General features: G+C 38.9%; 1 protein-coding gene across 2 annotated transcripts in view; it reads right to left on the reverse strand.

Annotated features, from left to right (window-relative positions):
- Window positions 1-14,601, reverse strand: part of LOC149147603 (tRNA-splicing endonuclease subunit Sen2-1-like) — an 83,000-nt gene that overhangs the window by 4,633 nt on the left and 63,766 nt on the right. The window contains exons 1-2 of one of the 2 annotated variants that reach the window (XM_089446061.1): window positions 2,982-3,124; window positions 2,685-2,866 (exon numbers count right to left, since the gene is read on the reverse strand). In XM_089446061.1, the coding sequence (XP_089302187.1) occupies window positions 2,685-2,866; window positions 2,982-2,984 (185 nt within the window). In that variant the 5' untranslated portion in view covers window positions 2,985-3,124. Of the gene's footprint in view, window positions 1-2,684; window positions 2,867-2,981; window positions 3,125-14,601 lie in introns of those variants that run through there. The other variant, XM_089446062.1, reaches the window with a different exon arrangement.

The following is a 14,601-nucleotide window of genomic DNA, read 5'->3' on the forward strand; positions in this document are numbered from 1 at the left end:
GACTAGGCCAACTTTGATCATTTGCAAATCTATAAATATGTAAACACCACCTGTATTTGAAGTTGGATTTGAGAGTCTGATAGTGTGATACCTAAGAGTGAGATAGTCAAGCAAAGTGCTGTAAACATCTTGAGCAATAGGCTGTAAACTTTCTCGAAAACCGTTGGAGCTGTAATCCTCTTGTGTGGGCCAAAGAGCAGTACAACAGCTTGAGAGTCATTTCTGTAGAAAACCTATATTATATGCACATTGCTGTACTTTTGTAATTTTCCAGATAGCTGAAAGTTTTCATGCGATTCTTGGTGCAGCAATTTCTTTCAGGGTGAATGGTTCATTGTTTATGTTTCATAACTGTTAACTTACAACGTGTCAAGCTGTTTATTAATTAGCATAGGATTTTTAAGCTGTTCTTAGCACAGTTCTGATCAGTTGATTTGGTGTCATCCTTAAGTGACTTGCACAGTACTGAAGAGGACTCTATTGTGCAGAACTTCCTGAAGATCAGCACTGTGGTGCTCTGGAGCTTGTGAACCTTTTTCAGTGGATCTCACTCCTGGATAATGAGCAGTTTCGTGGAGTGTCCCTCATCCACAAGACATCGTTCTCTGTAAAGGATGGCATGCATCCTTGTACGTTCAAGTATAACAAATTCAGTCTTAAAATTGAATTACATTCTTATAGGAGTAAGTCTTCTGCATTTATGAAACTCCTCATGTAATTTTTAATTTATTGAATTTTGCTGCCTAAAAGCAGTTGTATGAAAGAAGGGGAAGTACAGTTGTATGAAAGAAGGGGAAGTACTAATTTTGGGACACACACCTCCCAGTATATAAAGAACGGGTGCAAATCACCCATATATTGAAAAAGCAAATACTTACATATTTTCAACAAGTCCTCACAATCAGGATTTGGTGAAGGTAACACAAAGTTGATGCTGTTTGTTGAAGCCATACCTGCACAATACAGGGGTCTTGGTCACCAGAAAAAAGGATTATTTTCCTGCACAAACCAGATTTGAATGCCATTTGCTGCATTGAAAAGCCTTTTTGAGAACTATGAAGGTTTCACCCTGATTATTGACTGAGATCTGGCATATTTCAGAACCTTCAATGGTCCTTATAAGGCTAGAAGAGTTTAATCTTAAAAGTGAGAGAGAGTGGGAAGAATGGAACAGATCGGTCATGCTACTGATTGTCTGCATCAGTAGCATAGCAATACCATGATTAAGAAAGATTTTACAGTGGCAGGAATCTCTGGTGCTGATTAAGGCTGAATTCCCATACCATTGAGTGAATTTCGAATTTTCAACCAACAGAATATGCCAATTTTCTACGGCATCCACCTACTTTCCAGGAATAGCCATCCAGTAATATCAAATGAGTTATCTTCATGTATGCATTATTTTCCAAAATGTTTATGGAATTATCCTCAAGAATGCACCCTTTTCCACATGTTTTTCGAAATATGTTTCAATCTTTCTAGTATATAACTTCTAGTAGAATACAAGGTATATTACTATTACAATATTAATAACAATTTTATTAGTCTTAATGAGTCATTTGTAGTTTGATTAAGTGGACATTAAATAACCATTATACTGTAGCCTAGAAAACTGGGCATGTCCATTTTAGGGAAAAAAATGTCCAGTACATCAGTGTTTGACATGCAGGACACACGTTTAAAAAAATGTGTCCCTTGCATGTCCAACAAGTGGATCACATGTCCTAACATATTTATAATATGTGATACACTTGTTGCAAATGCACAGGGCACACATTTTTTAAAATGTGTGCCCTACATGCTGGACAGTGAGACATGGGACATATGCCCTAATATGGACATGTCCAGTTTTCTAGGCTATGACATAACAGTATTTAATATTAATATATATCATATAAAAATTAATCGTAATCAGTAATTAATCAGTGAGAGTCCTGTAAATATTAAATTGACAATAATCGGGAAAATTTGGCCAATCTGAGCATGCCTCCAGAGTCCAGTGTTAAACAAAATGATTGGGATTCATTGGAAATAATCAATTTGTTGATTGCATCAGGATTAATTGGTATCAATTCAATTCATTGGAAATGATTCCATCTATTATGTGTGTGTGTCCCCATGTCCCAGTGTTAGGCATGCCTATGTTGCAGCCACATTTTAATATTGTGTATTTCACATTAAATATATAAGAATCACAGTTATAACTAAAATCTCAGTGACAGATACTAAAATTTTTATGTTTCTGAACATGCCTCCAGAGTCCAGTGTTAAACAAAATGATTGGGATTCATTGGAAATAATCAATTTGTTGATTGCATCAGGATTAATTGGTATCAATTCAATTCATTGGAAATGATTCCATCTATTATGTGTGTGTGTCCCCATGTCCCAGTGTTAGGCATGCCTATGTTGCAGCCACATTTTAATATTGTGTATTTCACATTAAATATATAAGAGTCACAGTTATAACTAAAATCTCAGTGACAGATACTAAAATTTTTATGTTTCTGAACATTAGATGAATAGAAGAAAGAAACCTACACATAAATATAAATATTGTATGCTTTAAAAAAAGAAAAATGGAGGCGTCTTTCTGGTCTTTGGTATATTTACAAGCAATCGTATCTGGGGAAGTATAACAAAATACAATAAGGTATCTTATTGATAAGCATAAAAGGCCTTACTCTGAGTGAACAAGAGCAGGATGGTGACGATAAGCCACAAAATCAGCACCGTATTGCAGACCTGATCGCACCACCCAATTCTTTGCTCGAAGATGAGAATATGCCTTGTAATGTTGCAAAAACATATTTTGTCTTTCTTTCATGTGCCTCCATATTTCCTCCGGGTTCAAATTCTGACGCCCCTGTCAGAATGCCATGCACCAAATCAAACATATTTTACCAGAAATTTCTGTTGCAGCAACTCAAAACAGAGCTGGATTTCACATAGCCAAAAAAAAAATTGTTCAATATACTTACCATAAACAATTATCTAAGTAAATGTCCTTGCAAGAGGATAATCTTGAAAACTATCCATCTTCTCTTACAATAGCAGATATCATTTTAGAAAAATACCAACTGCAATTACCAGCACACTTTAATCTGGGGATGGATTAGAAACACAGTCATCAACTAACCAGGTAATGTTTGAATCAACCTCACCTGATGGACATCATTCAAAGTACACAAACTGAAATTTGACTGCTATAGTAGAATACTTATTTTGACTCCTTTAATCCCAAAGAGTCTCTGAGCAAGACTGCACTAGAGACACACTACAACAGAGAAATATAGGAGGTTTGTGCAGGGCGGGTAGAATTTGTACTGCACTTATTTTTGAGTTCTTCCTCTCTCTAGGATTGCAATACTCTTGGCTGGCTCTCGTCAAGTGTTTCGCTACCCTAGTGCTAGTTTATTTTTCTCTTTATTGAAGAATTAGGGCTTGTGTTTGTTTCAATTGACTCTCACACTATCTCTTGTGCATCTCAACACTTCAAGCATATCTGAGAATACTACAGGTTCACTCAGTTTTGTTGCATCATGATCATCGCTCCACTCCAATTTAATTCCATCTATTGACACGCCAACCAAACCTGTCTATAGATCCAAAGTACACTCCTCCTCGTCAACTTCTGAAGCAAAATCTAAATACATTAGGTCTATCAATTTTGGTGCATCTAAGCCCCCCAGATTGGGTGAGAGGGGTGGGCATTCATGAGGCTGACAGGTGGCTAACTTTGGAAGCAACTTCGGCTTGGTGCAAAGATGATGGAGAGGAGTAGAGGGCGGGGGATGATAGGGGCCATAATGGCCCGTCCTCCAGCTGCAAAACCAGAGTCTAACCCACTGCACTGAGCTCATTTGGGTACATGGCACATCATGATTTTAACTGGCAAGCTAATGAAGGCAGAAATTAGTTTCTTGGTGAGCGTTTTGTGGGTGTATGGCTCGGGCCTCAGCATTTACAGTGATCCTGACCTTAGATGCAGGGAAGACATTGATATTTCGTTTCAGATTGTTCTTCTAAGAAATTCATTGGTGGATACCAATGCTCCACCGTATCAGGCTTTCAGTAATTCGAAAGGGTCTCTCTGAACTGTGAATAGAGCAGTAGCCCTCCTGAAATTATTCAACCATCCAGAACAGGTTAAGATGGCAGGTAAGAGGCATACTGGACAATGGAGACAGCAGTAACAGCAGGCATGCACGGCATCCAAGGAATTGCAGATTTCAGACAGAGGCAAAGGCAGCAGCAGTAGCCTACCACAGCAGATTTTCAGAGGATACCAAATATGCAGTGGAGGTAATCAAGAATAGAATGAGAGAACAAAGAGGTGCGATTCCCACTAAGCAGAACAAAGAGGTGTGACTCCCACTAGGCAGATTGATCAGGAAATTTTAGAATGGATCCCAGATGCCACTTATTCAAGGAACAAACAAACCAAACTTTTCAAAATGGTTGAAATACAGTGGGAAGTGAAGACCTTCATAGCCATGATAGTGGATATAGGAGGAATTCAATAAAAGAAACTAGCTAGAAGGGAAACTGGAATTGGTCAGAAATATGACAATCTCATCTATGAAATTTGGGGGTCTGACACAAGTGAGGACAGGGGAGAGGAAGACAACCCTAGAAAGATGGAGAAAGAGGAGCTGAGCAATGTGGATGCAATGCAGTCGGTTGCCTGAAAATCTAGCAGGCCTTGGAGAGGGAAACCCGACAAGGTATAAACTAGACAATGGGACAACAATGGTGCAGAGACCCAATGTCACCTCAGCCAAAACCCCCTGCTCTTTACGGATTTTAACCAATGGGAAGAGTTCCAGTAGAGAGGCAGAGACCAATTCTAAGATAGGCTATAGATAAGGTATAAGATGATCCCACTAGGGCTCATTCAAGAGAGAGACAATATAAGTTCAAAGGCTTCTTTAAGGAAGCAATTCGCTCTCAATGAAAAGACCTAGAAAAGGGAGGTGCAAGACCTAGGGTTTGATGTAATTGACAATAATAGGAGTTCCAAAGGAAGACCAAAGAGAAAATGTTTCTTATAGTGAAATTGGCAAAGCCAAGGCTCACGAAACCTTCAAATAAGTCCTTAAGTTGAAGGAAGACTAGGGTTTCCCCTTCTTGGAGCAATTACCTAGGGAAAAAAAATTATGAATGAAATTTGAGTGGATAGATAAAATTTTGTGGAAAACCAAGTCAACTTGATGTTTAGACTCTCAAATCATCAAAAGCCCTTCTCCCTAGAATTTCACTCCAAGCCCTACTTGCTCCTTTAGCCTTGAAAGGACCAAAATTTAAGCGAGGAAAGGATGGATGGAAAATGTGATTGATCACCAATGGCTTGGAGTAGTGCCTTGTCCCTTGGATATACGGAGTCAAGGATGTCAAAAATAGGCCAATCTTATTCCTAAGAAGGATGAAATTTGATGTCATAGCACAAATTTCACGCATTTACCCACTTCAAGGAATAATGGAGTTTTATGGGAAGAGATTCCAAGAGTTTCACCATTATTTGAGAAATCTAGGGTATCAAGTATTAGGTGATTTCTCTTCTATTGATAACTGCTTGTGAATGCTTTTTACTTTCTTAGATAAGGATCTTCTCTTTCTTAGATTATTAGTGTTCTTCTTCATCAAACAACTACCAATGCATAAACCATAAAGAGACAAGAGGCACTAAATATAGGCTATCAGCTAGGGCCAAAACCTCTCCCACTTGAGAGGAAAACCCAAACAAATTCTTCTTCTTATAGAGGCTTCAATTGACGAATACCAAGACCAAGACCCTTGACCTAGTTGCCACTCCAAGACCAAGACACAAGGCTTCCTTGATGAGATCCTTAGTCAACAATCCCTCTGCTCCTTCCTCCTCGACCTCCTTGAATTAGGTCTATAATCCTAATTTAGAAATGCTAGCTCATGCATAAGACCTTTCTCTTATGCCTTGATTTCCCTCGCTTTGGATAGGGTCTCCTTCTAGCTTTACTCGACTTCCTTCTTGACTTGACCCTCTTCCAACTCGATTACTCAAGAGGAATACAATTCCTCTCGGCTTTCTCTGCTGCAATTGATCTCTTACTTCAGGTTAATACTTATGAGATTGATCCATTACCCATGTCGGAGCAGATACAAAATGGAGAAAGGAAGGTCAAAGAAGTCTTGGATACTTCGAATTTTTCATATGAGCATTTTCAAGATCGGGCAGAAAGGTCTACTTTGATTGCATCAACATCAACATCACAATCTATTAAGAAGAATTGAAAAAAGAAAAAAGGAATTGGTAAATATGATGGCCATATACAACATTGTGTTAGGATGGATCAAAGTCCTAAGGTATTCAGAACAGGGCACATCAAAAAAGCGCCCCATGGATTTGGCGGAAAGTAAGCAGGTTCTCAACATTAACTTCAAAGAGAATATCTGATGCCATGGGGCATCTCTTGTATTGTATTTCCAACTCTATTCCTTTTGGTTCATTAGTTGCATTTCATGAATAAACTGCCATTTATGCTCTTAGAATAAATTTCCATTTTTTCATTTCTATACTTGATTTCATATGATGATATTTGGAATGGAAGTTGCAGATATATGTCTTTTGTTGATCGATGCGGATTCCAGGTTCTTGGATACTATCACTTCCTATCTAGCATGCATCCCCATGTGGAGTGAAATGTTGACCACTAGAGTGGCACCTGTAGACTTTATTAAGACCCCATTCCCATGGATGTACCAAAGGCTTCAATGTACCATCAAAGTTTTTACTATCATCAGAGTTTTTAAACTCTAGCTTTTTCTTCTTCAGTCCTCAGATTCCACAGCCCTACGGGGATATTGTATAGATGTCACTAGCATGATGAACAAAGCCATGTAACAGGCCTAAGGTGTTGGGACTCGTTCAATAAAAGTGTACACCCTGGAGTGTTTTTTTTACTTGGTTAATTATTCCTGCTTTTTAGAGACGAATAATTTTCTAGGTTTTTTCACTCACTGCATTACTCCAAAGTTTGGGTGACAGCTTGAAGGTTGAGCCCCTAACACATCTTAGTGTCTAGAGTCAATGTATATTACCATGCTAGGTCATCTCTGAAATTACGCGGAATTTGACCACGTCTAGATAGGATTTTTTAATAATTAAAAATTCCCGCAAAACAAATTTTTTTAATTAATTTCTATGTGATGATATAAATAACTGACCTTCGAAAATGTCTAGGTCGTGTGACTACTTGAAATTCATCCTCAGAGGCGCAACAATATCCTAAGACCCACTTTGAGGGTCAAAAAACGACTTATAGTTCCTCAAAAGCTGATTTTTATAATGTCAACGGCAAAAATGAAGAAAAAATTCAAAAAACAAAATGAATAATTGGAAAAATTTAGAATTTTTCCAAAGTCAAATTTTGGCATGGAAATTACATGGAGAAACAAAGGATGATGTGGCAACCATATAGGGCCCAGCACATGAAGCACAAGTCAAAGTCAAAGTTCCAAGTGAGCACGCCAAAGGCAGTCAAATTGTTTCACGTTGAGTTCATAAGACATGTATGACCAAAGTTCTATTTTTGATTTAATCAAATATTACGGTGAAATTAAAGTGTACGATAAGGTGAGTGGGGAATGGACTCCACCTCACCTCCCTATAGTGTACGTGCAACCTGTTACTACTCAAACTAGCAGGGGGCCTATGGGGGATCCCTAAAGGGCAAATGCTAGGCCAAGGGCAACAAATGGAGACTTAGCCCACTGTCACCTCAGCTGAGGCTCCCTTCTATTTACAGACTTTCACCGATGGGAGGAGACCCAGTATGTATGGAGTCACCAATGAAGAATAAGTCAGTGGATGTGAGTGACTCAAATAAACCCCTTCCCAGAAGAGTTTGAAGGATGGAGCTTGCTTGCTTTCTAAGCAAGGTACTATGTATTCTAGGAAAAGGAAGAAAGGATTTGAGGATTAGGTTTATGAGATAAGACTTGTGAAGGAGTTCCCCAATCCCTAAAATCCTTGTTGGAATTGGTATCCCAGATGGTTCTTGAAGAATGATCTTTCAAAGGAGCGGGACCACACGGGGCCAAGTGGACCTATTCTAGGGTATGAGGGAAGAATGTAACAAACAATGATATTCTTACCTTACACAAGGAGGGGAAAGGATCAAAGAAAGAATTTGCACTTGAAGGTATTGTTTTGACCTTATGAGGTACTAGCCTTTAGGATGGCTGGGCAAGTTTTGATCCTGGAGCTAGGGCTTGGATTTCCTCCCAACTCCACCATTGGAATGGCTTCAAAATTGGAGGAGACCTTGAGGAAAGGCAAACGTAGGAGACCCTAGGCGATTGAATTTTTTTTATGGCTAGCTTGTCGGGAAATTAATGCCCTAGCTACCCCAACTTGGCTAGACCTGGAAGGAGGTGAAGGAATATGAATTTTAGTGACAACCCTTGGTAGATCAATGCCTTAATCTTTGGGAAAATGGAGTCTATGATGAATATGAGTACGATTTCTTGGTTCCCAGTCAAGGAGGTCTCAAGACCACATTGCTAGCCTTCTAGGTCAATGAGAAGCAATCTTGTAGCTTTTATACTTCGATGTGCAAAGGGAATGGCTTATCAAAATCAATATTTTTGATAGAATTACCCCTAGGAGATTTTGTTCATATTACATGGCCCATACATTGAGAGATGATATAATAGAGACAAAATTCCACAATTTTAAGCAATAAATGCATGTAGCTATTAGCCCTAGAACAACGAGAATCCCAGTCCAATGTATATGACAAAGTAAACAAGAATAACATTTAAAAAAGTATTTACATGTAACAAAATAAATCCAACCATTCACAATTAACAAGAGAGAAGCTCCAAGAGAAGATAGACCAATATCCACACATCAAAATTCATCCATAAAGCTCCAATCCATCCTCTAGAACACATAATACATCATTGAACTGACCATTGTCTAGATGAACAGTTCCAGTCCCTACAACATTAAGAGATCTATCATCACCAACATATATATTTTTGGTGTTACAATCATTTAAAGAAGAAAACATGGCTTGGTTTTTGGCCATGTGACAAGAGGCTCCAGAATCAATGAGCCACTCATGAGAATGAGAAGAAGAAGAAGATACATTTAATGCATAACCAGACTGAGATGATTGACGATGACATGCAGAAAATGCCGTTCCGGAAGTTGAAGTTGAAGTAGGCTCCAGATGGATGTTATGTTTCTTCATTGCGGCTTCCAAGGCTTCCATCTTCTTAAAGCATTTAGATTCTAAGTGGCCATCTCGATTACAAAAGTTACAATGTCTATCAGTCTTCTTCCATTTGTTTTTATTGGGCTTATCATTTTGCTGAAATGATCTTTCATTTTGAGGCTGAGATGGTTTAGGACCATTCTTTTGAGGATATGACTTCTTAGGATTCTTTGAATTTGGGTGCTGCTGGGCGGCTAACGCTTTTGTGGAAGAGTTTCCAAGATTAAGAAGACCAAGGTGTAAGAGTTTTTCTTGTTCTCTTATTAAGGAATCACAAAAGGAGTCAAAGGAAGGGGCCTTGTATTCTTGTCCTTGACAAATGAAAGCTTCTCTTGTAGAATGGAAAGTGGAAACAAATACAGAGTAGGCTGGTCCTAACTTAGTAAGGATGGAATAAATAAGGTTACCATCATCTTTCTTAACTTTAACACCTTCCAAGAGATATCTAAGGGTCTTGAATTTTGACAAGAAATCTTCAATGCAAGAAAAATTATTAGGATCCAAAGTAAGCAGCTCATTTTCAAGTTGATGGGATCTAATTTCATTTTTAATCCCAAAAACTTTAGCAAGTTTTTCTAATGCTTCATGAGGAGTCTCAAGTCCTGCAATGTGGAATCTAAGATCAGGAGAAATAGACATCCCTATCAAACCACGTGCTTGATCTTGTCTATTTTCCCATTTTGCCGCCTTGTCTTCATCTTTGGGTTTCTTCTCTTGGTTTGTGGCTATTCTGAAGAGACCTTTACTTCTAAGTAAATCTTCCATGTATTCTACCCATTGGAAGTAGTTAGTGCTGTCAAGAATGACTTGGCATGGACTTTCCATTTTTTTTTAAAAAACTGAAGCTGAAGATGCTGAAAGTAAGTGTACCAACGGATAGATCTCGAAAAAATAGGCGGTTTTAAAAAAAACGGCTCTGAAAAAGGCTTCCGGATGAAGAAGTTATGGCTTTTTGAAAAAAACTTGTTGAGGTTGCCGGCAAAGTGCGCGAATGTGCGGGAATGAAAAAATCCGCCCCCACAAAATGGAGACTTGAACCCAAGACCTCTACTCTCTAAAAATAGCTTTGAACCAATTGATCTATACAAAAAATTTGAGAGAGAGAGAGAGAGAGAGAGAGGGGGGGGGGGCCTCGATTTGCGTGCTTGCCTTGAGAAAGCTCTTTTTCCCTACAAAACACAAAACACAAAACCCAACACGAATATGCAAAGAAAAAACGAACCTTGCGGCTCGAAGTTAGCTTTAGCCAAAAAACTAGAAAAAAATTTAAAAAAAAAATCTCAAGGTTAGCTTTAGCCGAAAAACTAAATATTTTTCTCAATGTTTCTGATTTTCCGAAATCACACTAAGGTGCAGGGAAAAGAGCATACGCATGAGAAAAATCCTTCCTTTCTGTTTCTGATTTGCCCAGATCGCACAGAGTCGCAGGGCAAAGAGCATACGCAGAAATGAAAGGTATAGATCCGGTTAAAAAAAAAGGCTAAATAAACTGAGACCGAAATAAGCAGAGAGAAATTAACAGTAAACTGCAAAAAAACACTGTATACCTCCCGATCTAAAAAATGACGCAGCTAGGGCTACCGGAAACCTTTTCGCATGAAACGAAAGGGGTTCCTCACTGGAACAGATGCTCCGAACGCAACAGAGCAGTCCTCTCGGCCCGAAAGCAGTCAGAAACAACAGATCTAGGAAACGACAGCCGCATGCAGTTCTACCGGCTTCAGATTTGGATCACCAACGGACGCGGCCCTCAAATAGCTCTGATACCATGTAGGAATTTACAGGGTAAGTTCCACAGAAAGAATACCAAAAGGACACCGCTCACAACCAGATCTCAAATCAATACACCAGTATTTTTGACGTGGTTAAAACCCTCAGAGTGCAAGGAGGGAAACAGTCCACGGCCTGTCCCAACGTGGGTACTACAGGCAATTTATTAATCAAAGAATGAAAATTTACATAAGCTTCTCTCATGCACGGATTACCCGAACAATGACCCTCCATGCGCTTTAAATAGAACTCATGGACCAATCGGGTGTCAAGCCACGGATCAAGTGTCGGTAATACCGAGGTGAGAGTGAACCGTCGGATCACTACATATCGTGACCGTCGGATTGTAAGTTACAAAATGTACAACGGTAAAGAAACACACTTTACCTAACTCTAACCTAACTCTATGCTAGACCAAGTTGAACTTAACTATATCCTATGTGTCGGAATATCCTAACACTATTAAGAAGAATTGAAAAAAGAAAAAAGGAATTGGTAAATATGATGGCCATATACAACATTGTGTTAGGATGGATCAAAGTCCTAAGGTATTCAGAACAGGGCACATCAAAAAAGCGCCCCATGGATTTGGCGGAAAGTAAGCAGGTTCTCAACATTAACTTCAAAGAGAATATCTGATGCCATGGGGCATCTCTTGTATTGTATTTCCAACTCTATTCCTTTTGGTTCATTAGTTGCATTTCATGAATAAACTGCCATTTATGCTCTTAGAATAAATTTCCATTTTTTCATTTCTATACTTGATTTCATATGATGATATTTGGAATGGAAGTTGCAGATATATGTCTTTTGTTGATCGATGCGGATTCCAGGTTCTTGGATACTATCACTTCCTATCTAGCATGCATCCCCATGTGGAGTGAAATGTTGACCACTAGAGTGGCACCTGTAGACTTTATTAAGACCCCATTCCCATGGATGTACCAAAGGCTTCAATGTACCATCAAAGTTTTTACTATCATCAGAGTTTTTAAACTCTAGCTTTTTCTTCTTCAGTCCTCAGATTCCACAGCCCTACGGGGATATTGTATAGATGTCACTAGCATGATGAACAAAGCCATGTAACAGGCCTAAGGTGTTGGGACTCGTTCAATAAAAGTGTACACCCTGGAGTGTTTTTTTTACTTGGTTAATTATTCCTACTTTTTAGAGACAAATAATTTTCTAGGTTTTTTCACTCACTGCATTACTCCAAAGTTTGGGTGACAGCTTGAAGGTTGAGCCCCTAACACATCTTAGTGTCTAGAGTCAATGTATATTACCATGCTAGGTCATCTCTGAAATTACGCGGAATTTGACCAAGTCTAGATAGGATTTTTTAATAATTAAAAATTCCCGCAAAAGAAATTTTTTTAATTAATTTCTATGTGATGATATAAATAACTGGCCTTCGAAAATGTCTAGGTCGTGTGACTACTTGAAATTCATCCTCAGAGGCGCAACAATATCCTAAGACCCACTTTGAGGGTCAAAAAACGACTTATAGTTCCTCAAAAGCTGATTTTTATAATGTCAATGGCAAAAATGAAGAAAAAATTCAAAAAACAAAATGAATAATTGGAAAAATTTAGAATTTTTCCAAAGTCAAATTTTGGCATGGAAATTACGTGGAGAAACAAAGGATGATGTGGCAACCATATAGGGCCCAGCACATGAAGCACAAGTCAAAGTCAAAGTTCCAAGTGAGCACGCCAAAGGCAGTCAAATTGTTTCACGTTGAGTTCATAAGACATGTATGACCAAAGTTCTATTTTTGATTTAATCAAATATTACGGTGAAATTAAAGTGTACGATAAGGTGAGTGGGGAATGGACTCCACCTCACCTCCCTATAGTGTACGTGCAACCTGTTACTACTCAAACTAGCAGGGGACCTATGGGGGATCCCTAAAGGGCAAATTCTAGGCCAAGGGCAACAAATGGAGACTTAGCCCACTGTCACCTCAGCTGAGGCTCCCTTCTATTTACAGACTTTCACCGATGGGAGGAGACCCAGTATGTATGGAGTCACCAATGAAGAATAAGTCAGTGGATGTGAGTGACTCAAATAAACCCCTTCCCAGAAGAGTTTGAAGGATGGAGCTTGCTTGCTTTCTAAGCAAGGTACTATGTATTCTAGGAAAAGGAAGAAAGGATTTGAGGATTAGGTTTATGAGATAAGACTTGTGAAGGAGTTCCCCAATCCCTAAAATCCTTGTTGGAATTGGTATCCCAGATGGTTCTTGAAGAATGATCTTTCAAAGGAGCGGGACCACACGGGGCCAAGTGGACCTATTCTAGGGTATGAGGGAAGAATGTAACAAACAATGATATTCTTACCTTACACAAGGAGGGGAAAGGATCAAAGAAAGAATTTGCACTTGAAGGTATTGTTTTGACCTTATGAGGTACTAGCCTTTAGGATGGCTGGGCAAGTTTTGATCCTGGAGCTAGGGCTTGGATTTCCTCCCAACTCCACCATTGGAATGGCTTCAAAATTGGAGGAGACCTTGAGGAAAGGCAAACGTAGGAGACCCTAGGCGATTGAATTTTTTTTATGGCTAGCTTGTCGGGAAATTAATGCCCTAGCTACCCCAACTTGGCTAGACCTGGAAGGAGGTGAAGGAATATGAATTTTAGTGACAACCCTTGGTAGATCAATGCCTTAATCTTTGGGAAAATGGAGTCTATGATGAATATGAGTACGATTTCTTGGTTCCCAGTCAAGGAGGTCTCAAGACCACATTGCTAGCCTTCTAGGTCAATGAGAAGCAATCTTGTAGCTTTTATACTTCGATGTGCAAAGGGAATGGCTTATCAAAATCAATATTTTTGATAGAATTACCCCTAGGAGATTTTGTTCATATTACATGGCCCATACATTGAGAGATGATATAATAGAGACAAAATTCCACAATTTTAAGCAATAAATGCATGTAGCTATTAGCCCTAGAACAACGAGAATCCCAGTCCAATGTATATGACAAAGTAAACAAGAATAACATTTAAAAAAGTATTTACATGTAACAAAATAAATCCAACCATTCACAATTAACAAGAGAGAAGCTCCAAGAGAAGATATACCAATATCCACACATCAAAATTCATCCATAAAGCTCCAATCCATCCTCTAGAAAAAGTGTGAAATTCTCAAGAGAGAAAAGATCCAATCCAAAGTGTTGATGAGCAAATGAGTTCATCTCACTTTTATTTATACACAACTTAGGAGTTCGAAGTAGCCTCCTTGGCCTACATAAGCCCCAAAAATAAAATAATGTTTTAATAATTCAACTTTTGGTGACAAGCCCACCAAACTAGCTCATAAATGAAAAATTAAGCCTCCCAAGAGGTCAGATAATAATCTATGCATGTCGTAAGGCCCTCTAAGAGGCCTAATGAGGTCCATGGGTGCCACAATGAAGAATAGGACCCTCAAAATCAATGGACAAGGGGGTGGCCCCTTGTAATAACTTGTGGTGCTCCAAATGACATGTGGGGGCACACAAATGTCGTCATGGGTCTCCAAACAAATCAAAGATGTCTGTAGATCGCCTGCAAGAGCTAGGATGATG

This window comes from Pinus tabuliformis, chromosome 9 (assembly GCF_031772625.1).
Source record: "Pinus tabuliformis cultivar Carrire ecotype Pingquan chromosome 9, CPIR1, whole genome shotgun sequence".
Taxonomy (NCBI): domain Eukaryota; kingdom Viridiplantae; phylum Streptophyta; class Pinopsida; order Pinales; family Pinaceae; genus Pinus; species Pinus tabuliformis.